Below are 25,726 nucleotides of genomic sequence, written 5' to 3' on the forward strand. Positions count from 1 at the left end.
CTAACAGTTGCCCTGTGAAGCTGGCACTATCCTTGCTTCCATGTTCCAGATAAAGGAAACCAAGGTACTGGAGTCAGGTAACTTGCCCAGGACCCCACAGCTGGCAAGCGGAAGTGCCTAATTCAAATGGAAGCCAGAGTCTAAGGCCATATCCCTACCCCATACCACCTCTCCCTGGAGAATGACTATAGAGCTCAACCTGGCTGCCATGACTGAAGTCATTGCTAGGACCACCGCCCCAATCCCATCCCAAGCGACGGGGAGGGGGGTCCTGTGCACGGGCTGTGCTGCTGTTTAGTCCTTCAGTCACGGCTGACTCTCTTGTGACCCCATGGATTTGCAGCCCACCAGGCTCCTCTATCCATGGGATTTCTCATGCAAGAATGCTGGAATGGGTTGTCATTTCCTTTTCCAGGGGTTCTTTCTGACCCAGGAATCCAACTCATGTCTCCTGCATTGCAGGTAGATTCTTTACCACTGAGCCACCAGGGAAGCCCATGTATGGGCTATGAGTTCCACTTATAAAAGCCCCTTCTATCCTTGGGAACATTACATCAAATGTTTGGATCAAAGATCCATTGACTTAATCTTGCCTCACTTTGCAGACACAGTGGGGCTGTGGTCTTTATACTCACTGACCTCCTTTGATGCAGACGCACTGGGCCACAGTTCACCTCTGTTCCTGATCATGCTTTCTGCCCTCCCCCCACCCCCCATCCCAGAGTTTCCCTGTCTCTGAGTAGTCAATCCCATTTGTTTAGGAAGAGGCTTTCTCTGCAAGCATCACTTTGAGACACTATTTAAACTCCCACATTCAGGTTTCCAGTCTTGGCTCTCTCCAGAGAAACTAGAGAACCAGCATAATAGAGCTGGGTCCTCAGGGAAGAAAGAGAAGGGAAAATGTCCCCACAATTCCCCCCACCCCTCTCATTACTCGCCCCCACTCTTACTAAGATGTCTCACACTTTCATTCCCGCCATGCCAGACAGCAAACTTCCTGCTCTCTAAGGATTTTGTGAGTCAATGCCACTGGCCTCTATTCCATCCTTGAAAGGGAATCCTGATTTTCACAGCCCGGTGTTGTATTTATGTTCCTTTGAAGCCTGATTGTGAGCTTGTGTTTTTCAAGATAAAAGTATTTAATTTCCTTGGAATTCACTGACTACCTTTTTGTCTGGCGATTGCTCTGCAAAGCCTTCAGTAATCCAATTCCCTTGAATGGGGATGTCGGCCCCTGTGAGTGGCTAGCGATATTTCTTTTTATAGGAGTTGAGTGAGAAAATAAATAAAATGAGTGTTTTTGAAAAGACAAGGCAGAAGAAAATGAAACAGCTTGGAATGAAGCCTGCTTCTTTTTGTAATGCTCCTGTCCTCCACACGATCTGTGTTTTTCAGCTGTGTATGCAGGTAGCCGGTCACTGAGTTATAGGCAGGGAAAGAAATGGGGATAGATGAAGCCAAGGGGTAATGTTGTGGTTCTCATCAGAACCAAGGAAGACCTGGCAAAAAAAAGCACCCCAGAGTGGTGGCATCAGCCCAATGTTAGGATTCTTCTCTGGAATTTGGCAGCGATGCTGGAGCTATCATATTGGATTAGAAGTGGAGTAGCATCAGATCCTTTTCTTTAAAATGTATCACATTTTAATAGGATAACACAGTAGAAAAGGATTATGCCAGGCACTGTGCATTGTCTGAAACATCCTAATTGATGTCACTCTCAGCTTCAGAGGTCTGTGAGATAAGGACCCCCTTCATAGTTCCCTCCACCTCCGTCCCCCTCGGTCCGCTCCATCTTCTCCTCCTTCCTTTAGGTTCATGGGGAAGCCAAGGGGTTCCAATCAATAAAAGAAAGATCCCCTAGGAGCTGCTTTGGAAAGTAAATGAAAAGGATTGCCCTTTCTTCAATCTGAGATGCAAGAAAAGACATGGTCCTGCGGCTCCATTCCTGGCCCCCATGAAAGACTTAAAGGAGGAGAGCTTTCAGGCCATGCTGGTTCCTGTTCTGCCATAGGAGGGGAGGTCTGTCAAGCAGAGAGTTATATCCTGGAAGTCTGATGGCGAATTTGTCACACAGACCAAGCAGTGGCTCTGGTCCTTCCAGGTTAGTGCTTCTGGCCTGGCTTGGCAGAGGTCACGTGGACATTTGCTCAGCCAGAAAGGCTTTCAGCCTCTCTGAGTAATGTCTGCTTGGGTTTCAGCCATGGCAGAAATGGGGCCACTGCGTTAAACTGGCACCAGCTGCTGTGACTGGGCTGGGAACCGAAGCCCTGGCTCTTGAGCTGATTTGCACACCATCTCCCACACAGCCTCCTCTTGGACAACACCGCTGATTAATACGGCTCCCCATCTTGTACCCAAGGACGACCGCAAGGAGGCAAGTTAGCATCAGCTGGTTGAAAGAACCCGAGCATCTTCTGAAGCACATGAGACCTGGGCAAGGATGACTTCCACTGTTTATTTTCCCTCTTCATCTGCTCAGTTCTCTTTTCCGTGCCAGGGAACATTCAGTCCCCAGTTGCAGAGTGGGGAGAAGCCTCCTGCTCACTTCTTTCCATCTTCCCTGGGAGCCTGCTTTCCCTGCCTCTCTCCTTCATCCATTCTGAGCTCTGCTGTTAGACAGTCTTCTTAAAGCCTCTGTGGAATGGGGAAGAATATCCCAAGCCAACCACGCTGCAAAAGCGACAACTTAATTTTCCTATAAAAGTACCAAATGTCTACCTCAGGCTCCTATTTTCACCTGATTGCCAAAAACACAGAGATTTCTTTATGTTTAAATTTCACGTTTACATTCAGTTAAATACAGTATTTTCTCTGATCCCCTTTCACTCCTGGATATGTTTCAGGTCTGAGGTTAGCAAGGAGACTATGTCATGGGGGTGGAGTTAGGTGTCCTGTCCTAATGCTGGATTAGACTTAGATTTCCAATATCTTTGCCTGGGACCCTGGAAAATTCGGGCCTGTCCCTGCGACCTCTCTGCCCCTGGTCCCCACGTGCCATCTCTCGTGCCCCCACTCCATGCAGCATGACACATATTTCCGGGGCCTGCTAAACTCTTGAAGCAAGTAAAAATCTCTTTGCCTCTAGGGATTCCCAACAAATCCAGAGTTCTCTCTGGCATTCTGTACCTCTCAGCTGGGCACCAGGCTCCTTCTCAGGGACCCTCCAAATTCTAACACATCCTTTCCTGCTCAGAAACTCCCTGTCTCAGGAGGGCATCTTTTTATCTGGTTTGCAGACTGGGTGGCCTGGGTCTTTGAAGTTCTAGTGTCAGCTTTACACCACACTTCTTTTCAGGTACTGGCCTTCTGTATTCCAAAATACTTTTTAGCAAATCAAACACCTTGACTTCTAAGAACATTGTGTCTGCTGAGTTGGAACAACTTCTTTTAGAACTTAAAGGCAATATCGCCTCTCTGTTCCTCCCAAGGCAATGACTGTCCCCTGGGACAAGGAATGCCACTGATAGCTCAGAACTCCATCTGCAACACCTGCTTTCTTGAAGCCGCAGCTCATGCCAGAGCCTTTGAGGTCTGCCACCAACGTCACCAACTCAGTCCAGCGTACTCTTGGTGTGCCAAGGCGTGTGTGGAGCTCTGCGGTGCTCCTAGGACATCTTCCCAGGACACGATTTTACCCAGGGTTTAGGCCAGAAAAGGGTTTTTCCATTACATAAACATGCTTATATTCAGTTGTCAGATGCAACACTCACATGTGTTTTTAGGACAAAACAGAAGACTTTAAGGATATTCCAAACATGTTGGGCTGTTTGAGACGTTTGTGATTGTGTCCCCAGACCCCCCAAAAGTACACACACAGTCTTCTCTGCTGTTCATTTCTTCCAGGGGAAAGTTTGGGACACACTGGCTTGCTGTCCACGTGCCTTCACCCAGTTTTCAATGTCGTCTTAACTCCAACCTCACCCTGCTTTTTGAAACCAATTTCTGAGTATGACAGCTGTGCTCCATAATCTTCCTAAAGCTGTGACTTCCTGGGGCTTCCCTGGTGGCTTTGTGGTAAAGAATCTGCCTATGAATGCAGGTAACTTGGGTTCAATCTCTGCTGAGCCTGTGCTCTAGAGCCCAGGAGCCGCAACAACTGAAGCCCATGTGCCCCAGAGCCTGTGCTCTGCAACAAGAGAAGCCACTGCAATGAGAAGCCCGTGCTTCTCACACAGCAACTAGAGAAAAGCCCGTGCAGCAGCGAAGACCCAGCAGAGCCAAAAGAAATAAATAAAATAAAAATAAATAAACAAAGCTGTAACTCCTAATGATGTTTCATGGTCCAGGCCCCACGTCTCTGTAAACCTTCCCTGAATATTGCTCAGAAGTATTGCCCTGGGGCTTCATAATACCTTCTGTCAAGCTCTATGAAAGCATCTGTGCGTTGTGACTGTTACAGTGATGATCTGTGCCTCTCTCTGGGTGCTGAGCCTCTTAAGGGCAGGGCCACGTCTCATTGCTTTTCATACTTTCAGAGCCCAACACAGTGCCTGATACACAGCAGTCTCCACTGTTTGTTGGAGGCAGTGGGGGCTCTGTAAACACTTTCCATCCACGGCCTGGATGTCAGGGCTGTCTGGAGGAAAACAGACTTAGGAAGTAGGACCAGTCTGTAGGTCCTTGAGATGATGGCTGATTCATTCATTCTTTTCCATTCCTTTCATCAGGTACTGATGAAAGGTCAAATGATATGCTGGTCACTGGGATAGAAAAATACATATGACAGAAACCCTGTCCTTAAGGTTTTCATAGTCCATAGGGAACAGCTATTAACAGAAACTGATGTCCTATGTGTTGACCTTAGAAGAGCTATGTAGCCTGGAGGAATACAGGGTGGACAGATGTACTTGTGGACACTATTCAGACCTCAATTGCTTATTTAGATAAAAAATTTAGAATAAAATCACTTCTCATTTCCTTTGAACCAGGTGCCCTGCTAAGCATTTAACATGATTTATCTCATTCGATCTCTGCAATAGCCCAAGGAGGGTCATTATTATTTTTAGCTCTGTTTTCCAGAGAAGGAAACTAGGGCTTAAAGACATTTCACAGGGTAAATAACAAGGCCATCTATGGAGCAGAGTCCACTTGACCCACTATCCATGATTTTGAACCCTGTGCACACTGCCTCAGGGGAGAGAACCAACACAGTGGCTGTAGGCAGAACAAACAGGTGTGCAGGGGGGTGAAGGTTTGATAAGCCCCATTCTTGGGCAGTGGGGGGATTCCAGTGGACTTTGGGTGAAATCGTGAATGGGAGAGAGACGATCTAAATTGAGGTCCCTGAGTGAAAACCATAAGGTCCCAGCTCCTGAGTCATCATCATGTCCTTGCCAATCTGCGGCCCTCCAAATGTTCCTCTATAGATTACCGGTGAAAATAAACACACATACAAAGTGAACAAAGGGCGAGGGCCAGGGGCTGGGTTTAGCCGTCAGGGATGAAAGGGGAAACTGGAGAGTTGGGGTAACTCAGTAGTGAGTCTCGAGGGGAACTAGGCTCCAAAAGATCAAACAGGATCAGGTTTACAAAGAGAAGGAAAGCGGGGGACCTCACCACCAGTGAGAAGGAGAAGAGGAGGGAGGCTTGGAGCAGCCAGAGCTGGTGGGGTCCCTGCACTTCTCTGAGCCCTTGCTCTTGGCCACCCCTGTTTTGATCAACCTCCCTCATCTATAGCCTCCCCGCCTCCCCGCATATGTCCAGTCAGCTATCAGAGTCAGGAACAACTCTACGGAATGGAGAGCTCCGGGCGTGAAGGCTACCCAGGAAACCATCACACAAGTGTCGTTTAACACTTTCGTGTGGCCCAGGGGAACTGTTAGCGGTGTCTTCTGACAGCTATGGTCAGTGGCTTCAATCACACACCCCACAAACTTCACTGAGTGCCTGTTATGCGTCAGTCTCTGCAGGGGAGGCCAGGGACATAGAAGCTGAGGAGACAGGTCCACTCTAAGGTGCCATGGACCAGGCAGAGGACATCAAGAGATGCAACGCAGCATGTTGAGTGCTCAGTCCAAAGTCACAGAAGGCACCCAACCCACTGTGGGGGGGAGAGGGCTGGAGGAGGATCAGGGGCTTTTAGGGTGACAGAAACCTGGACGTTTCTCCTGTTTAACTCAGGGTCCCAAGGTCTACCTCTCTGTTTCCATTTTGAATTAGTCCAGATCAGGACTTCCCTAGTGGTCCAGTGGTTACGATTCCGTGTTTCCACTGCAGGGGGCACTGGTTTGATCCCTGGTTAGGGAACTAAGATCCTGCATGCTGCACGGTGCGGCCAAAAAAAAAACAAGACTGTATTCTAAATGACTAAGGGCTGCCCCTGTATTCCTGAGCCCTCTCCTTGAAGGATCAAGACGCACATGGAGACACTTAGGAACACAAAGTCACTCCCTCACTGTCTCATCCTGGATAATCGCTCACGCTGAGCTAAGAGGGAAGCACAAGGATCATCCATTTTCCTCCCCTGCCGCCTCCCCGGGGGACAGCGTGTATAGGTAAACTCGCTGCATATTTTAGCAAGGCTGCAGTAGATCACTGGGGTGACCAGATGATTTATTGCTCAAACCAGGACATTTGGAGAATGAAAGGGCATTCTAAAAATAACTAACAGGCATCAACTGATCTACAACAGATACGTACTCCGAGATTGTCCTGGGTAAGCCAGGGTGTATATTCCCCTGACAGAAAATGCTACGTGTTCAAGACCCTCGTGCATGCATGCTAAGTGGTTTCAGTCATGTCTAACTGTTTGCGACCCTATGGACCATAGCCTGGCAGGCTCCTCTGTCCAAGGGATTCTCCAGGCAAGAACACTGGAGTGGGTTACCATCCTCCAGGGGATCTTCCTGACCCAGGGACTGAACTCATGTCTCCTGTGACACCTGCATTGCAGGCAGATTCTTGACCGCTGAGCCACAGGGGAAGCCCCTCCTCAACTTCACGGCAGTCAGTGACTGCTCTCTATCCAGCTGGGTTTAACATTCATTCATTCATTCAATACAATATCCATGTGCCAGGCCCAGTGGACAGCCCTGTGAGGAAGACAAACTCTGCCCTCATGGAGCTTATGTTCTAGAAGAGGCAGAAAGTAAACAGATTAATAGAAAATAATAATATCAGGTAGTGATAAAGTCTGAAGAGAGAAATAAAGCAGTTAAGAGGAGGGGGAGAGGTATGCAGGGTGGGGACTTGATGGCCCCTCTGAGGTAGCTTCTGAAGGAGCAGGCTTGGGGAGCAGGAAGAAAACGGGGGAAGAGATCACGTAGGGTTGGGAGTCAATGAAAGCTTGAGTTTTATTCTGAGTGAGATGTGAGCCATTGGAAGGTTTGTCCAGGCCAAAGCTGCAATCTCTTTTCTTCCCCTTTGGCTGCACCTACAGCATGAGGAACTTCCTTGACCAGGGATCGAACCCACTCTCCCTGCAGTGAAAGGGCAGAGTCTTAACCATTGAATCGCCAGGGAAGCCCCCAAGGCTGCAATCTTATGTGCGTCTTAAAAAGAATTACCTTTTTAAGGCTCCTGGTGGAGAGAACACTGTGTGTGTGTGAGTGTGCTAAGTCGCTTCAGTTGTGTCTGACTCTGTGACCCTATGGACTGTAGCCCCCCAGTCTCCTCTGTCCATGGGATTCTCCAGGCAAGAGTACTGGAGTGGGTTGCCATGCCCTCCTCCAGGGGATCTTCCTGACCCAGGGATTGAACCTGAGTCTCTTACATCTAACCTGCACTGGCAGGTGGGTTCTTTACCACTAGCGCCACTGGGAAGCCCCGGAGAGAACATTGAAGAGGGGCAAAAATGGGAAAATGAAGCCAGGCTGCTGTAATTGTGTGATTGCGGAGTGCCAGGGACACAGGCCACAGCGGAAGAGGTGGTGCTGGCGCAGAAGGGGTTGGACTCAAGAGACGAGGCAGGGTTAGCATCTCTAGGACTTGGGAGCAGGCCGGAGTGGATACCCTACAGGGAGCCGAGACCTGCGAACAGGGCTGACCCTAGCCAATCCCAGCCTGGCTCTGAGCTCCTTTCAAGGCTAGTTTTCAACCTCTAATGACCTGGGATTTGGAAGCCAGAGACAAACAGCTCTGGTCTCCCAGGCAGGAGGGGGACCCGGGCCGCCCTTACCTTTGGCTCTGTGATCCTCCTCCTTGGGGCACTTGCCCCCTTCCCACCACTTGCGCTTCAGGATTTCCAGGCGGTTGTTCTCCTGCAGCTGGAGAATGGCCAGATCAAACTCGTCCCGAAAGACGGAGCCTGGGGGTCACAGGAGAGCCCAAAACACAGGACGTGAGTGCCCCGTCTGCATCTCTCTGCTCCCTGGCCAGGCCTCAACCTCCCCGCTGCCCACCCTGCCCCTGTAGCGCAGGAGGCGAGGGGCTGGGGTCCCCACAGGAGCACGGCCTCCACTGTGCTCAGGCTGGGACTCTCCGTGGAGAGGACTGCGTTCTGGCTCTACGTGCGGCACCAGCTATTTCTACTTCCCTTCTCTCCACGCTGACTGGCACGCCCAGCCCACGGCCAAGACCCCACTGTGGGTCAAGACAGACAGCTGCCCCTCCCACCTCCCCATCCAGGCGCCACTGTATTCTACCCGGGTGAACCCAGCTGCCCATTGGCATGCGGTGAACTGGTTGCAAAAGCTCCCCATCCACCTGCCTCTGGGAGGCCAAGGAGGCACATCTTCTGTGACACAAACCTCGTGCTGTCCATCAGCTGCCTACTTTCTACTTTATTTAAATTAGTTTCTCTGCCATTTGTAACTCTCACTACCTTACACCGAACAACTGTTTACCAGGAGCAGCCACCAATAAGAGAAGAGCCATCCAGAGCGAGGGGGAAGGCCCCTTTTCTCTATCTGTGTGGAGAACCCATCTGGGGCATCCCCAATCGTCACAGCTGCCCGCTGGGTGCCCCAGAACCCTGACCTTGTCCACCACCTGTTTACATCGCTCCCCTACCTCCTCAAACCGAAGGCTTAGTTGAGTGCAATTCTTTTGTAAATTTTCAAATGGAATACCGTCAAGGAGCTCTGGTTCCAGAATTTAGATTTAATCACAGAAACAGGCTTAAACGAAACCATGGAAAGCTCGATGCCCCAGCCCAGGCTGAGGTCTGAAATCATTAAGAAAAAGCTGCCAAGAGGTTGGAAAGCAACTAAGCTACCCAGGTTCTTGTCTAAGCTCTGTGAAGGCCTGCTGCGGACAGATGGTCTGGGGGAAAGGGCTCTGGTGAAGGATACAGGCAGGAGTTGGAACAAATAGATGCCTGCACTCAAACTTTCACACACATTGGAATCCCCTGGGGAGTTTGTTGACCCTGCAGACTCCGATTCAGTAGGTCTGGGGTGGCGGCTGAGAGTGCATTTCTAACACTAACCATGGGGTAGTGCCCTGCCGCTGGGCCATGGACTGCCCTTTGACAGGTAAGGAATCAGATCAGTTCCCAGATCGCTTAGGACTCTGACAGCTCATGACTCCAGAGATAGAAACTTCCCTGCTATAGACACAACTATGCTTGGGCATTCAAACCCGAAACCTGCAGCACTGAACGCAAACTGGGTGAATGTCAACAGCACCTCACATATAGCAGGTACTTAACACACATCTGAAGTGAATGGCTACTTGAACTAACAGATGGTGTTTGATGGTTAGACTAATGAACATTCCAGGTTTAGAAACAAGTATCCACCTGACCAGGCATTTCGAGCAGTTCTCAAGGCATCTTCACCCCAATCTCTATAGCACACCGAGGGCCCCAGCAAAGGATTACTCTGCTTACTCCGTGTTTGCCTACTTAGCTCCTAAACTACCTACCCATCTCATTCCTTGTTCTGTTTCCCTTAATTTTCCTGGGTCCAATCACATTGCTTATTTGTTTACGCCCTTACCTGTCACTTAAGGACACACGTGCTTGTCTTTCGGACCTAAATTCTGTCTTATCAGTCGACTCTGCAGTGCTCTTCCCAGCCTGATCTGAGAACCTGGGCTAGCTCAGAGTTCACCCTCCCCATCTATCCTGCCCTGTCGAGCTGGGTACCCTTCTGTCAACACGATCTGGGAGGCGAAATACTAGATTTGAGACAGGCACCCTAGGCTCAAGCCCAGTTTCTCTCTCCACCTATTCTGTGACCTTGGACAAGTAACTTATCAACCCTGAATCTCAGTTCTATCCTCTAGGATGGCAAGGGCCACATCTACCTTGCAGGTGGAATAAGATTAAAGTAACACAAGCGGAAACAGCATCACTTCAGACACAGAACCAATGCATTTCTCTCCCCTTCTCATTGGTTATCGATGAGAATTTCTAGAGTCAGTCAGCTGCCTGTCAACTCTCTATAGGTTTTTCTCTAGGAAAACTTTTGAAACACTTGACATTTCAGTTAAATATGTTAAATTGCTAGAGTATTATCAAGGTGCACCTTAGGTTCATTTTGTGGTTCACTCCACCATCTTGAAACAAAATGTCAACCAGTAAATTTCTCAAAGGGGCCCATAATCTGTAATATTAATGGAATCAATGAAATATGATGCTAAGTAGAGAGTATGCAGATGCCCTGAGTGAGGCTTCCGGTTTATAGAACTACTAGTGTCAGAAAGAGAGTGAATCATGTTCCCGCCTATGTGCCTGAGCTTGGTTCCTGAGCAGTCTTGAAGAAGTCATCTGCTTTGATTAAGTAACAGAGGGAATGATGGAAAAGATGAGGAGGGTCTAATGTTCCCCAAATAGGCTAAGTGTGATGAGATACCATGGTGAGACCAGATGACTAGGTTTAACTGTCAAAATAACCCTTTGAGTTAGGTATTAGAAACCTGGTTTTAAAATGAGATGGGGTTCCTTGGTGGCTCAGACGGTAAAGAATCCGCCTGCAATGCGGGAGACCTGGGCTCGATCCCTAGATTGGGAAGATCCCATGGAGAAGAGAATGGCAACCCACTCATGTATTTTTGCCTGGAGAATTCCATAGACAGAGGAGCCTGGCAGGCTTCAGTCCATGGAGTCGCAAAGAGCTGGACATGACTGAGCAACCTTCCCCTGAAAATGAAATAACTGAGACTCTGAGAGGTTAATCACTTGTCCAAAGTCCTGCAGTCAGGAAGCAGGGTGCATTTCCAGATATGCCTGCCTCAAAGCCATGCTCTTCATAAGGCACTGGTATAAGTGAGCCCTGTAATTTATAGAGTTCTGAGTTATGTAATGATCCAGAGAAGGGGTGTAACACTACTATATATAAAATAGATAACCAGCAAGGACCTACTGTATAGCACATGGAACTCTACTCAATATTTTTTAATAACCTATAAAGGGAGAGAGTCTGAAAAATATATATATGTCTACTGAATCACTCTGCTATACACCTGAAACTAACACACCACTGTAAATCAACTATACTTAAAAGAGAGAGAAGAATTGTGCAAGATCACAGCAAAGATGCATGTACTGTATATCAATTTCCCCACATGATTTGATTTCCTCCATTCCTGCTTCTTTCCCTGCTGCCTCACACAGGACAACCTTGTCTGAAGTCAGCCCTGTGCCACATGACTCTCCATGGTGTTGGGGGAAGGGTATGTGTCTGAAGACACTCGGGAGACATTTCCAGACTTCCGCCACAACCATAGTGGGCAGTTAACATGCTCCCCCTCACCTTCTGGTGAAGGAGCCATCAGCAAGGCAAGGCCCAATGCAGGCATTGCCTTTAGGAGGCATAGCTGGGATACCTTTCTGGAAGCCAAGCTTCTCTAGCCTCATCAGAGCTACATCAGAGCACTCCTGCTCACTCTCAGCTGTCTACGCTGACTCAGAGTAGACAGATCCATGAGAGCCACAGATGATTTGAAAGCCATCTCCTCCAATCACATCAGTCCCCTTTCATATTACACCTTTCACCACGGACACTAATAGCAAAATTAATTCACTTGAGTCCTACCATCTCCCTTCCACCACTAGAAGAGATGTCAGCCAGCAGAGAAACGGTCAGAGCAGGAAGCAGAAGGGGAGAGAACAGAAGGCCTAAAGAATCCACCAGGGGCATCCGAGTGCCCTTTAGTAATCATGCAATTAATAACTAACAAGGGCTTCCCTGGCGGCTTAGTGGCAAAGATTCTATCTGCCAATGCAGGAGACACAGGTTCTACCCCTGATCTAGGAAGATCCCACTTGTTGCAACTACTGGAGCCTGTGTGCCCTACAGCTTCTGCGCCATGACAAGGGAAGCCACCGCAATGAGAAGCCCGCGCACGGCAATTAGAGAGTAGCTCCTGCTCGCCGCAACTACAGCAAAGCCTGAGCAGCACTGAAGACCCAGCACAGCCAAAAATAAACAAACAAAATTATAAAAATCTCATCAATTAACCCTTCAGTAACTAAGGACTGAGAACTGATCCCTGATGACGTGAAGTATGAGGGTTTGCTTTTTAAAAAAAAACAAAAAAACCTTGAGAATGCCCGCGTCAAGTCACTGAGAAATTGGTTCTAGAAACAGGGGCTGCTGACGTGAAGGCTGCCTTCAGTGGTCTGAGCTGCCCTGAGCCTGCCTGGGTGGAGCTACCCGAAGAGGCTGATCCTCTCCTGCATACCGACTGGCATGCCAATCCCATAGCCCTTGGTGTCCAGCAGGCCCCCAATCTGAGTGAGGTTGCAGTTTCGCTGCCGATAGTACTCATTCATGGTGGACTCCAGAAGGAAGGCGTAGTTGGAATTCAACACCCTGGCGATCCCCTCCTCCGTGCTCTTCACGAACACACTCGGCTGCTTGGAATACATGTAATTCCACATGCGCTGGTAGGTCTGATAGCGGGAATTCTGGGAAAAGAACATAAGGAAGCAGGTTGAAGGTAGTGAAAGGAGACAGTGGTCTGGAAAGGGAGAGCATCCAAGTGGTCCCCCAAATCCTGGTCCTTCCACTGCTCAGTCCCCTCCTTGCATTCAGGAACCTGTTCCCTTTCATCTCTTAGCTGCTGCTGCTCAACGGCAGGAGGAGAGGGTTGTGATTCTGATACCTTTTACAGAAAGACAGCCCCTGGAGAAGGGAATGGCAGCCCACTCCAGTATTCTTGCCTGAAGAATCCCATAGACAGAGGAGCCTGGCAGGCTACAGTCCATGGGGTCGCAAAGAGTCAGACACGACTGAGCGACTAAACATGCGCGCACACACAGAAAGACAGAGAAGGAACAGGATCTGAAGGTGCTGCAAACTCTGCCTATTGGTTTGATCATTGCATCTGCCTCATCCACCCTCAAGAGGTCTTCCATTGCCAACCCCCACACGCTGACCAAAGTGAGAATGGGTACTCTGGCTGCATCCTCCACCATTCTTCCTGGAGGTAGCAAGCTCAGGTTCATTCTGGACTTCTAAGAGACATCATCCAAAGGAAGAATGCCAGTCCTTTTCTATCAACTCTGAACCAGTCCATCAATCACATATCCAATGTGATTCTTGGTACTGGCTTCTCAGGTACAAATAAGAAGGAGACAGAGATTTCTGGGGGACCATCCAAACCTTATGTCTGCATGATGCCTTCATGGTCCCTGTGCCAGCAGCTCTGACACATGTACGGAAAGCAGAAAACTGAAGGCCTTGGACTTGTTTCATGTGAAAATGAACTTCTTGGGTCATAGGCTGCTTAGACTCTCACAGACTCCAGGGAAATCTGCTTCCCTAGAGATCCTGAAGCCAACACAAACTATTTCTGTGTCTAGCCCAGCTCTGGTTGGCCAGCTAACATGCATTGTGGCAGGATCCGCTCCTGAGCCTTGCAAAGGAAACTCAGAGAAGTCAAAACGATCCCCATCTGAGACCTATGTAGTCTAGGATCAGTGAAACCAGTTCAGCTTAATCTAAAGTTCCTTACACTTCATTCATTAGTGTATTACTCCAATCTTGCTTTGTCTAAGTACTACTAATAAAAAGCCTACAAAAAAAATTTTTTTAGCCTACAAGAAAAATTTTAAAGTATGCATTAGCTTCATCCTATGCAGTAATGTAAGTAAAAGTATAGGTTAGCTTCACCACATATTTTTTCTAATGTTTATTAAAATAAATATGAAACTACTGCAATTAAAAAACATTTTGATCACTAAAATCATCTTAAGCAGCACTAATCATTCACGATCAACACTCAGGGACAAGGCTGACATTAACCCAATGCTCTGGGGACCTGGTTCCAGGGATATTTTGGGGAGCAGGGGGGAAAATGAGCCCCATGAGGACCTCCAAACTAGGTGTTCAAAAGGGAGGATGAGATGAGGAGAGATGTTTTTATCTCCAGTCGACAAACATCTCAGCTTTATCCTGCCCAACTCCCGATGCTGGTGAGCAACCATATGGGTTTACTTGGAAGAAGGTCATGCTGGAGCCTCCATGAATCGTGCCATACTCAATGGCAGTCTGGTCAGCCAGGTCATCCACTGACTCAATGGGCACGTCCATGCGCTGCACAGTCAGGAAGGCTGCCAGGTTGGCCGTGTAGGATGAGATGATGATCAGCGTGAATGCCCACCTATGCAGGAAAAGATCAGGAAGTCATCATTGCCTGGGTGGCCCCAGGAGTCTTAGCCCCCATCCCCAGTCCTGCTGTGACATGGGAGAGGGCAGGTGGCCCTCTTCTTCTGAAAGAGCCCTCAGCTTGGCTGCGGAGGAGAAAGGAGGCAGGGCATGTGATGTCAGCAGAAATGAACAGTGCTCGGGAGGGTTGCCTCGAAGAAGACCATGGCTCTCTTTCTCTTATTTCCTAAAGGAGGTGATTATTGGGTTGCTACTCAAAAGAAGTGTGTCCATGAACATGAAACAGCTTGGGAGACAGTGAGCAACGAGCTAGTGAAAGAGCTAAGGGTGTCAGCTCTGGGGGCTCCATTCAGAGCTACAGCCGGGACACCTCCCCCACCCCCTGCCCCTCACGATGCAGCTGACCTTCAGAGGAGCATCTCCATGTACTGAGCACCCACAGAGAGCTGCACCCTCCAGCTCCTGTACTCCTGACAACTCGGGGAGGTGAAATTCTTATTCTGACTTTACAGGAGAGGAAACCGAGGCTCGGAGAAGCAAAGTCACCTGGCCAAGTAACACATGGAGAAATTCGTATTCTAAAACCAGTTCTACAAATCGGCAGAGCAGGAGCTCTTCAAGACAAACTGATGACAAGCATCTTTGAGTCGCTGAGAAGTTGGAATTATAAAACACTCTTACAAAGGTCATGCTATTTCAAAATGGAAGGTTGTTTCATTGGGTAGATCAAACTCATTTAAAATTAGAATAGCCCTGCAACTCAGGCAGCACACATGCTAAAGTCATTAAAACCAGTTTGTTCACTTAAGTAGGTTAAACAGGACTTCTACCATCTGGTCAGCAGTATGGATCTGCTTTCTAATCCATTTGTTTATAGGGGTTCAAAGATATATGTAAGCACAACTGAGGCTGGCGAATCGCCAAATTCTGAATCAGTGGAGTCTGAATTAATGAGGCTTCAATTCATTACGAAGACATTGCCAACGAAGGTGCAGCGTTTGCCACGGGCTGAGCCAGGGCAGCTTGCAGGTGGGTTTGCAAGAGCAGGAAGTCCCATTACCCCCTTGGCCTGTGCACTTTCTTCCAGGAGTGAAAGGACAGGTGCACCCATCAACTTGATGGGCACATTCACATGCCAGCCCACCAGATCCATGCCCCAGACCACTAGTAAGAGATCTGATTTTAGTTCTGGCTTTGTCTAATTCCACCTGTGAGACCTTGGGGGAAAGCTACACAACTCCTCTGAGGTCGTTTGCTTGTCTAATAAATGGGGGATAACAATGCCTGCTTTGTGTTTCCCGGGAGGCACAGTGGTAAAGAATCCACCTGCCAGTGCAGGAGATGCAAGATACTCAGGTTTGATCCCTGGGTCAGGAAGATCCCCTGGAGGAGGAAATGGCAACCCACTCCAGTATTCTTGCCTGGAGAATCCCATGGACAGAGGAGACTGGCAGGCCATGGTCCATGGGGTCGCAAAGAGTTGGACATGACTTAGAGACTGAACACCCTAATAATGCCTGGTTTACCTGTCTTGGATCAGATCAGATAACATGTCATTAGTGACTAACTATCTGTAAAGGATGAGACGAACGTGAGATACAGAGACGAGTAGAGACTGTCCCATTTCATCACAAATGGGATGAAAATCATTTGTCTATCTTCCCTACTGGTGACCTGCAAGGGCCAAGAGTCCCTCCATCCTCAAATTGGCTTTCCTGCTCCTGCCAGAGTTCTTATACCCTCTTAGAAGTTGTTTCTCATGAGCCTCCCCCAGAGGAGGTTGGGAATGGTGGTGAGTGGTCCCCAGGTGGAGGTGAGCATTTGGAAGTTGCTCTGACCCACTGCTGTGGGTTAACGAGCCCTGGGTGTGGACATGACCTCAGAGCTGGTGGGGGTTCCCTCAACCACACAGCTACACTCCAGCATCTGTTCTGCCCTGGACAGCCATGTGGCTGTTTACGCCACCGGTCACAGCGGACAGTTCCGAGAGCCTAAGTAGCTCAGTGCAAGCCCATCGCCTCTGCTGAGAAAGCAAATTACACCCAAGCTCCCTCCAGAGGGGCCAAAAGAGCCTTGCTCCTGTGCCAAACAGGCATTTTATTGTGAAGTTGGCATTCTTGTTAGAGACATGGCATTTTCTGTCACTTGCTCTGGATGAGGATGCCATGGTAGGCCACGAAGGCTGGGTCCTCTGACCTCCCACTCTCGAGGGAGCCAACAAACTGAGGCTGTGATTTCATGACCAAGAGCTCCAAGAGGCAGAGGGGTGCACCAACACCCCTGGGTCAGGCTGGGGAGGGCTGAGCCTCCCTCCCACACACGCTCTGGAGCAGGGTAACCGAGGCACCTGGGGCCAGCTATTTAAAGCCCTGCTGAGCCAGTGGGCTAAGTCAACAGCCTGAAGGACAGGTGGTCCCCTCGGCACCAGGGCAGATGTCCCCAAGGGGAGGGAACTGCTGGAGGCGCGAGCTGACAGGTTAAGGGAGCAGGCAATGGAGCCCCACTTGGAGGCACATGGTAACATGCCCCTTTGGAAGGAAAAGTCCAGGTAGGAAGGGATCAAAATCTGCAGCTGATGTCTCATCTCCGGGTTTCTGCCCAGATTTCCTGGATTTTTCAGAAAGTTCTGCGACTGTGCCTGCCAAGGTCTCCTTTCTGCCGGGAACGTGAGGCCTGGCTCCCCATGGTGATTAGCTCAGTGACTCCTGGGCTCGATGTGATAATGGGTGAGCATCCTGCCCCAGTCATTTAAATCCTACTGTATTTGTCACTTATCAGTCCCAGCTGTGGTTCCACCTGCTAGGATCAGCCCTAGTCCAATGACTCCCAGGTAACTGTCCAGATGCTCCACCATCCCCAGCATCCTCATCCCTTCCCCTTTCCTCTGGCTTACACAGGCTGAGAAGGAGGGGAGAGAATGAAGGCTGTAAGTCCTAAAACCTGTGACACCAAGCCTGATGGTGGGTTTTTAAGTGAGGATGGAGAACTTGCCTCTCAAGGCTACATTGATATTTCACTTCCCCTCAGAATGAATGGTCTAATAACAATGATCAGTTCAAACATTTATGTGGCATTTCCAAATTTTCAGGGAACTTTCCCACACTCTTCATCATTTCACCCTCTTCCTTTTGCCCTGCCTGATCCAAGAGGAGAAGGAGCTGGCCAACTGCCCTGTGGACCCTGCTGTCAACTTAAGATCCTGAGGTCCTGTCCAACTCTGAACTAAGAGCTTGCATTTTTCTGCACCTGCTGAGGTGGACACATGTGGCAGGCCCAGAGGCAGGAGCAGAGGGACACAGCTCCAGAAAGCTGCTGGAGAGGGAGTGATGTGACTTGGGGTTGGTGGGGGGAGGGCAGGGACTTCAGCTACACACTGTGCACATTCGCACAAACTTGCACATGACTTCTCAGGCCCTGCCTCTCAAATGCCAGTCATTCTCAGGTCAGGAAGTTATAACTGCCTTGCTGTGGGCTTTCAAGGCATTTTCTCACCGGGTCTCCTTTTGTGCCTTGGCTAAACTGCACCCCCGACTGCGCCTCCCCCAACCCCACCCCACCAGCCCTCTGAGCTGGCAGAGGCTGTCCGAGGGCGGAGCTGAGGTTCCTGCCGGCAGGAAGCCAGATCAGGGCTCATCTGAGGACCCCAGGATCTTACCAGACGCCACTGACGCAGCGGGTGGATAAGGCGCGCGGGGCGATGGTAGAGCCCTGCTGCATGAAGCCCCCGACTGGAAACCAGAGGCTGTTGCCCAGGGAGTACTGATTCACAAGGAGGTTGCACCGGCCCTGGGCACACGGGTGGGGGCTGTACCACTCGTAGGGGGTCAGCCTGTGGGAGAAAGGAACACACATCAGCGCCGTGGAGGGTGGGCATGAAGAAGGGGTGCTGGGGGCGTGGGGGTGCTCTTCTTCTGGCCTGAGCCCTGGACCTTGGTAGCTGCCTGTGGCCTTGGGCAAGCCAGCTCCCTTCTGTTGGACTATGTTGGCAGTTTCAGAACTTTCTTTAATCAAAGAAACATCTTAATTTTTTCAAAATAAGTCACAGGGGTAGATGGCTGGGAGTTGCTTGTCCTGTCTTTTTTCGGTCCCCCGAAGTGACCACAGAGAGAATCCTAGGGCCCCACAGAGCCGTGGATTGAAAACTCCCAACCCAGAGCGGAAATTCTCAAAATGTAACTGACATCATAATCACCAAGAAGGCTTGTGAAAACACGGATTGCTGGGCCCCAGGCCTGAAGTGTCTGGTTCGCTAAGTCTGGGTGAGGCCTACGAATCTGAAGGTTCCAGGGGGAAGGAGATGCCACTGGTCCAGGGACCACACTTTGCAAACCACTGCCCCAGTGGTTCCCTCCAGCCCTGGTTCTCAACCCTGTCTGTGTTTCAGACTCACCCGGGAGCTTTTTAAAAAATGCCAACACCTGGATGGCATGCCCAGAGGTTCTGACTTTATTTGTCCAGGTACGGCCTGGGCCTCAGCATGTTTCAGGGCTCCCTGGACGAGTGTGATGGGCACATGGGGTTGACAAGGCACACAGGCTCCTTCGATGGTCCCTCGCAGTCTCACGCTGGCCTCTCTCCCAGCAGTACCTCTGATGTCTCTGATGCCCTATCTTCCTGCCCACCAGACACACGCTCTCCCTCCTCTTCTGCAGACTGCCTCCCACACAAAGCCTTCCAGCTCTGATGTGAGAGACGCATCTGGACGTATGACAAGAAAGGCAGGTCTGCGTGTTCACGCAACGTCATCATCTCCCCCGGCCTTCCTGTCCCTTCAGCCTAGTCTGCACACGCTGTGCTGCAGGGCTGCTTCACATTTCCTTCACTGCTGCTTGTTCCTGATTGCAAGGCCAGTGTGCCGTCTCTGTCCCCTGCCCGCATGCGTCCTCCTTCCTTCCAGGGGGCTGCGGGGTTGGATCGTACTCGTGGGGCTTCACCCCAGTGGTTCCCAAGCCTACGGGTGGCTAGATGTGAGCCTCAGAGCTACAGATTCCTGGGCCTCATCCCTAGAGATTCTGAGATGATCTGACTTAGACATTCAAGTTTTTTTAAAGCTCCCTGTATGACTCTGGTATCAGCTGGCTTGGGAACGGCTGCCATAGAGCAGTGCTTTTCAAACATCTTTTCCCCTCTAAAATCTTACCCAGAAGTACAACATATGAGAGAGAAAAGTGGAGCTGGTCTGAATGAAGACGCACTGAGGCCACAGAGCTCTGTACACCCAGCCTCTTCACCACCCCTCCACGCGTCCGTGCCTACCAGGAGCCTCCACGTCCCGGGGAACCCAGTTTGAAAGCCATTGCCTTGGGCCAGATTACCCTACCCTCAGATATTACTTATATACGATATTATATGTATTTTGCTGTTGTTGTTCAATTGCTAAGTCCACGTTGGACTGCACATGCCAGGCTCCTCTGTCCTTCACTGTCTCCTGGAGTTTGCTCAAAATCATGTCCATTGAATCAGTGACCATCCAACCAACTCATCCTCTGTTGTCCCCAGAGGTCTCCTCTGGAGACCTCCAGCCTTCAATCTTGCCCAGAATCAGGGCCTTTTCCAATGAACTAGCTCTTCATATCAAGTGGCCTGTGTATCTGTGTGTGTGTGTGTGTGTGTGTATACACATTGCATGATATATATGATGTATGATCAGACCTCTAGTACAATTTTCTGGTTAATCTTTTTGTTAATTCTGGATCCTGGGGGACAGTGTGTGTGTGTGTGTGTGTGTGTGTGTGTGTGTGAATGTGGATGGCAGGAGAGAAGGGCTGTTTAAGCCCCCAAGGCTGATTGAAAAGCTCAGGCTGTGGCAGGCAGGGTGAAGCAGTCTTGTGTGTGTGTGTGTGTGTGTGTGTGTGTGTGTGTGTATGTATCTGATAGCCACGCCCTAATACCACTTCCAGGTCCCCAAGGCCACCTGAGAACCATGACCTTCTCCACACAGGGGCTCAATCAAAGGGGACAAGAGTGAATTACAGGGCAGCGGAGCCGAGACTCAGGCAGACAGCTTCCTGTGAGCAGCCGCAGACAGCCCAGCGAAGTGCAGAGGGGACGTGTCAGATGGCGTGCCAGCTTCCGCGCCTCGCCAGTCGACACCGACAACAGGTACGTGACAGTGGCCATGGATACAGGCCCGAGGGGGGTAGGGGCACCCAAGGGGCACATGCAGCAGCCTGTGATGACGACCAGGTGGTAAGCAAGGCCTTTCCCCCTCTGGCTGGATCTCAGGGGTCGTGGTTTGATCTCCACTGGAAGAGGCGTGGACTGGGTGATGCCATGCCTCTTGGGCAGGCTGGGAACTGCCCCAGGGGTTCGTACTCCAAAGGTCCTTGGGGCTCCATTTTCCTTTTTTAAAATTTATTTTTAATTGGGGAGAAATTGCCTTACAATGTGTTGGTTCCTGGTGCGGGTGTGCGTGTTTGGTCATGTCTGACTCTTTGAGAGCCCACGGACACAGCCCACCAAGCTTCTCTGCCCATGGTATTTTCCAGGCAAGAATATTGGAGTTGGTGGTGATTTCCTTTTCCTGGGGATCTTCCTGATTCAGGGATCGAACCTGGGTCTCCTGCATTGCAAGCAGAGGATTCTTTACCATCTGAGCCACTAGAGAAGCCTGGTCTCCTCTGTACAATGATGCAAATCACCCATAATTATACACACATCACCTCCTTCCTGGGAGTTCCATCTTATAGCTGGAGGGAGCACAGGCTCCCCTTGAGCAATGAATAGCTGTGCTTCTGAGGAAGACCCCACCCCATAGAGGTGGACTGTTCACTACAGAACAGGCCAGCGCTGCCCCTGTAGCCCCGAGGCAGAGGAGAGCGGACGGCTGGACCAGAGCCACTGTCAGCCCCCTAGACTCCCACTCTGAGTGGGTCTTGGCTCCTCTGAGGTGATCAGTTGAGCTCTGAGCAGGAAGCAGGGATCTGCATGAGTGACCCTGAATCACAGGAGCTGGCTCTGCCTCTGGATAGTAAGTGGGCTCTCCTGAAGCCCAACTTAGAGCCTCAGAGAGAAACAACCCCTCTGTGCATCTTCCTGGGATGCTCCTTGGCTTCTTCCTGGGCTCAGGGACACTCTCTCGTGTCTAGGGAGACGGGTTTCTTGTCCTCCCCAACCCCTGATCTGGACCACATGTCTCAACTCAGCGCCACTTGCCAATGCTGCTCTCCATCCTGCCCTGCTGCTGCCAGCCGCCCTGCACGGTCTCCATTCAACAAGGCAGCTGTGTTTTCACAGACAGGCCCAGACTGGGGAAGCGCCAGGCCCTCTGCAGAGGAGGCCGTCTCCCTCGCCTGTGTCACCGAGGCTACCGGTTCCCCACTCTGGACTCGCAGGCTCTGTTTCCTGTCACTCAGCACTTTGTGGCAGGTCCTGGCGAGGACAGATGCCAGGGCAGCCAACGGCAGGGCAGGGCACTTAATCAGGGTAATCTTCCCACCACCTTCCTCCCCTCCTCTCTCTTCCAAAGCAGGGGGCTGGAGACCCGGGAGCGAGAGGGGTAAGAGGTAAGGGGCACAAATTCGGACAAGCTCGCCTGTCTGTGTTGCGCGTATCAGGGGATGGGCACGTAGATGGATGGACGGGCAGTGCCCGGCTGACAGCCGGGCCGAGTGGCTCGGGTCCTGAGTCCATCTCCCATCCCTCTGGTTTGGCACCAAGGGCTTCTCCACCCGCCCCCTCCTGCTCCCCACCCCCGCCCGTGCAGTTCCCAGAGGCGGACACGAGGTGGCGGTGTGAGGACAGGGAAGGGGAGAAGCCAGTACCGAGCCACGAGGAAGAGGACGCAGCTGACGGCCAGATAGGCTAGAAGCATGAAGAGCCAGACGCCCGGAGAAAATGGGTCCAGGAAGGAGAAATAGCCGGGTCTGCGTCCCTGGAAATGGAGACAGAAACGAGATTCATGTATGCATTCAGTCAGCACAGCCCTTAGGCAGGGGAGAGCAGAGGGGTTGGTGAGCTGGGAATGGCTCCACACTGTACTGCCTTGGGTTATGGGTGATTGGTTTAAATGACACAGGGGCTGAAGGCGCAGAGGGGTCTGCTCTGAAAGCCATCTGCACAGCCCTTATCTCAGTTGATGAAACTAAAGAATGGCCCAGGGCCTCATCACTTCCTAGGATGAAGGAGGCTCTGTGCTGGGCAACAGAACAGCCCTCAGTGACCCTTATATGTGTCCCCATGTCCTCCGGGGGAAGCGTAGGTGGGCTCTGAAGCACTTTTGAGCTGTTGATGTCTGAGGACATGTAGCCCCCTCTCTGCCACGCACGTCTTTCTTACGAGGATGCTAATTCGACAGGCATACTTGGATTTTGGTTTGCAGGGTGATCTCCCATACAATGAGACCTTCTCATGTAAACCTCAAACCGGGTGCTGTGAAGCACCCAGATTCTTATTTTCATTGTATTAGGAAAGAAATCAAAGCCCTAGGGCATTCAAGAGATGTGTCCACGGCTCATCAGTGGAAGAACTGGGACTCAAATGCATGCTTGCTGACACAAAGCCCAGGATGCAGTGGAAAAACATGGCTGTCCCGAGGCCAGGCAGAGTCATGGGAGCGAAAGGATGGAGCCAGGAACCAGCCAGAAAGCTGGGGACCACACTGGCGGGGGGCATGTTCTGCAGGAAAGTGAGACGGAATGAGAAGGAAGGAAGTTCAGAATCTGCTCCTGGTCTTTAGCAGTGTGGTCTCAGGCAAGTGCACACCCCTCTCCAGGTGCCACTGGAGCTGCTCTAGATCAAAGGTGAGACCCTGGTGACCTGCAGGGTTACCACCTGTTTGTTAACTTGTAGTGCTTACTCATTTTGATAAGCTGTCAACATTAAGTGACTAGGACGTTTCACAGAAAAATCCAGATTTCTGGCTTAAAAAATGGATGATCTGGCCACGTTGGGCCCAATTCTCAACCAGCTGGAGCTGAGTGGTGGCCGTTCACTCAAGACAGGGTCCCTCTCTGCAGCTCCCACTGCTGCCCTGGTCTTGAACCAGGCTTGCTTCTTCCACTTACTATGAAACCACTGGAACAAATGTTCCCTAAAGACCATTTTAAATTGAAAATGATATGATTTTATGATTCCAGGAATCTAGGAGGTCCATGGATAGGGTAGAAAACCAGTATTAACCTCAGGGGTGCGAGGAACAGGTAAACTTTCAAGTTCAAGGACATATCAGTCATGGCACAACCTGCTGTCAATATCAAGATATGTCATTTTGCACTGGGGTTCCCAGAGACAACAAGGGGGGCTATCTATGCCAATACTGAGCTAATCTCAATCAGCTTTCTGGGCTTTTGTTATCCAAGGACATGAGATCCATCTAGACCATGAGATCATGCTGAGAAACTGCAGGTAACAACAGCTGCTCCCAAGGCAGCATCTAAGGAGCCGGGGAGACAATGCTGCAAGGCCCCGTTGTATTTGCACAAACCCCAATTGTGGGTAATTTTCAACTGCTCTTCTGGTGAGTTCTCCATCCCTTCCCAGTGAGCCAATAGACAAATTCCCAAAGCACTTGGGAGTATAATTTTACTCTCCCACTGAGGACACAGTCCAGAGGGTACAGAGTGAAGAAGTCAAAGCTTACCCTCTGCTAGTGGGGCACTGGTTCCTGGATCTTCAAGTCCTTCATCAGTGTAACAGTGACCCCTGGGGTGGTCTGTCTGAAATTGGATTTCTCTCCCAATGTGGCTTAGACCAGGGAACTGCCTTCTGATACCAACTGCAATTTCTCTGCCTCATGTGTGTTCATGTTGAGCTGCAGAGAACAGTCAGGTGACTGGGAAAATAAAACAGCTTGAGGGACAAAGCCCAGTGACCACGGGAACAGGAGAGAAATAGGGAGAAGATCATTTGAGTATGTATGGTCCTATCACTATGTAAATTGTCTAACAGGAAGAAGGACTCAAGACAGCAGAATTGGAGTCCTCCATTAGTCATTACCGTGTCCATCATGGACTAACCATGCCTTCATCATCATCCTAAGAGCCAGTGCAGATGCAGGAAGATACAGACTGAGTCCAGAAGGGGATGAAGATGCTCATTATGTCTACATACCTGCTGCAGAAAATCATTAGCTTGGGCCATTCCTGGGGTCCTTCTATCCCCTGGAGCTTCTCTGGGCAAACGTACATGAATTCTATACCTGTCACTCATGACTACTTCACTCTGTGTCTCCCAACTAAGAACTATCCAGGAGAAAAAAATTCTTTCATTGTTGCTCTCTGAATCTGAAACCCCATTAGATGCTCAATGTCAGAAATCTATACCTGATTATATCACAACGAATGAAATTGAGGAAAATGACAGCACTATTTAAAGCTGCCATATTTGGTTATGGGTGATAAGAAATGATGCACAGCCATGGGAAAAATTCCTGGAGACTTAAGTTATAAAACACAGAGCATCACACAAACAAGGATCAAGACATAAACAGAGCTCCCCTGGAAGCATATCAGTCACGTTGGCAAGGCAACATCTGATTCCACGTGTGATTGACTGACGCCAACCAGAAGAGCAAGGAATGGGCAGTCATTTGAGATGTGGGTCTGGGCTTGCACAAACTAGGCTTGGACTGAGCTCAAGCTGTTTTTATGATGCCAGAGAGAAGTATGTTACTTGCAAGGCTCTGAACGCCTCCCGTTTTTTTCTATGTGGATGCTTTCGATTGCTTCCTTCCCAACAGACATCTGAGTTACTAGTGCTGGGGGGTAGATCAGGTATCACATGCCACTGACATTTCTTCCTAATAACAGGTTTTCCTTAACCCAACGGATATATGGATATATGATGGTGATGCTTTTCTTCAGAAGAACTCAAAATGCTTCACTATGCTCTTTGGATTTCAGTACTCAGTACTCCATATTGACAGATGGAAGGAATGGGACCCAGGGAGGTTAAGTGCGGTGCTCACATCACTGGTGATGGTTTCAATTTCTCTGGTGCTCGTTTGTCAAGCTGTGCCATAGGGATACCGTGCTCTTCTTCTTTCAAACGGCAGCTGTACCGCATCTTCCTCTCTGTTTTATCTTTACAATTTGCTTCAATAAACTCCCTAATTAATCCCACGCCTTCTCCCCAATGCCAACAGAATCCCAGCCTACTCGATCTCACCCCCTTAAAGTACTCTAAACATTATTTATTTATACCCATCATCATTTAAGACTCTTGAGAGTCACGTGGACAGCAAGGAAATCAACCCAGTCAATCCTAAAGGAAATCAACCCTGAATATTCATT

The 25,726-nt window shown here is 50.0% G+C and overlaps 1 protein-coding gene across 6 annotated transcripts in view; it reads right to left on the reverse strand.

Annotated features, from left to right (window-relative positions):
• The window catches only part of GRIK4 (glutamate ionotropic receptor kainate type subunit 4), a 491,778-nt gene that overhangs the window by 11,898 nt on the left and 454,154 nt on the right, over window positions 1-25,726 (reverse strand). For 4 of the 6 annotated variants that reach the window (XM_070473470.1, XM_070473466.1, XM_070473468.1 and 1 more), the window contains 5 exons: window positions 22,259-22,368; window positions 18,151-18,324; window positions 14,325-14,490; window positions 12,568-12,793; window positions 8,117-8,245 (listed from right to left, as the gene is read on the reverse strand). In XM_070473470.1, coding sequence (XP_070329571.1) covers window positions 8,117-8,245; window positions 12,568-12,793; window positions 14,325-14,490; window positions 18,151-18,324; window positions 22,259-22,368 — 805 coding nt within the window. The remainder of the gene's footprint in view (window positions 1-8,116; window positions 8,246-12,567; window positions 12,794-14,324; window positions 14,491-18,150; window positions 18,325-22,258; window positions 22,369-25,726) is intronic. The other 2 variants (XM_070473471.1, XM_070473469.1) reach the window with 2 other exon arrangements.

The sequence above is a fragment of the Odocoileus virginianus genome, chromosome 10 (assembly GCF_023699985.2).
Source record: "Odocoileus virginianus isolate 20LAN1187 ecotype Illinois chromosome 10, Ovbor_1.2, whole genome shotgun sequence".
Classification (NCBI taxonomy): Eukaryota; Metazoa; Chordata; class Mammalia; order Artiodactyla; family Cervidae; genus Odocoileus; species Odocoileus virginianus.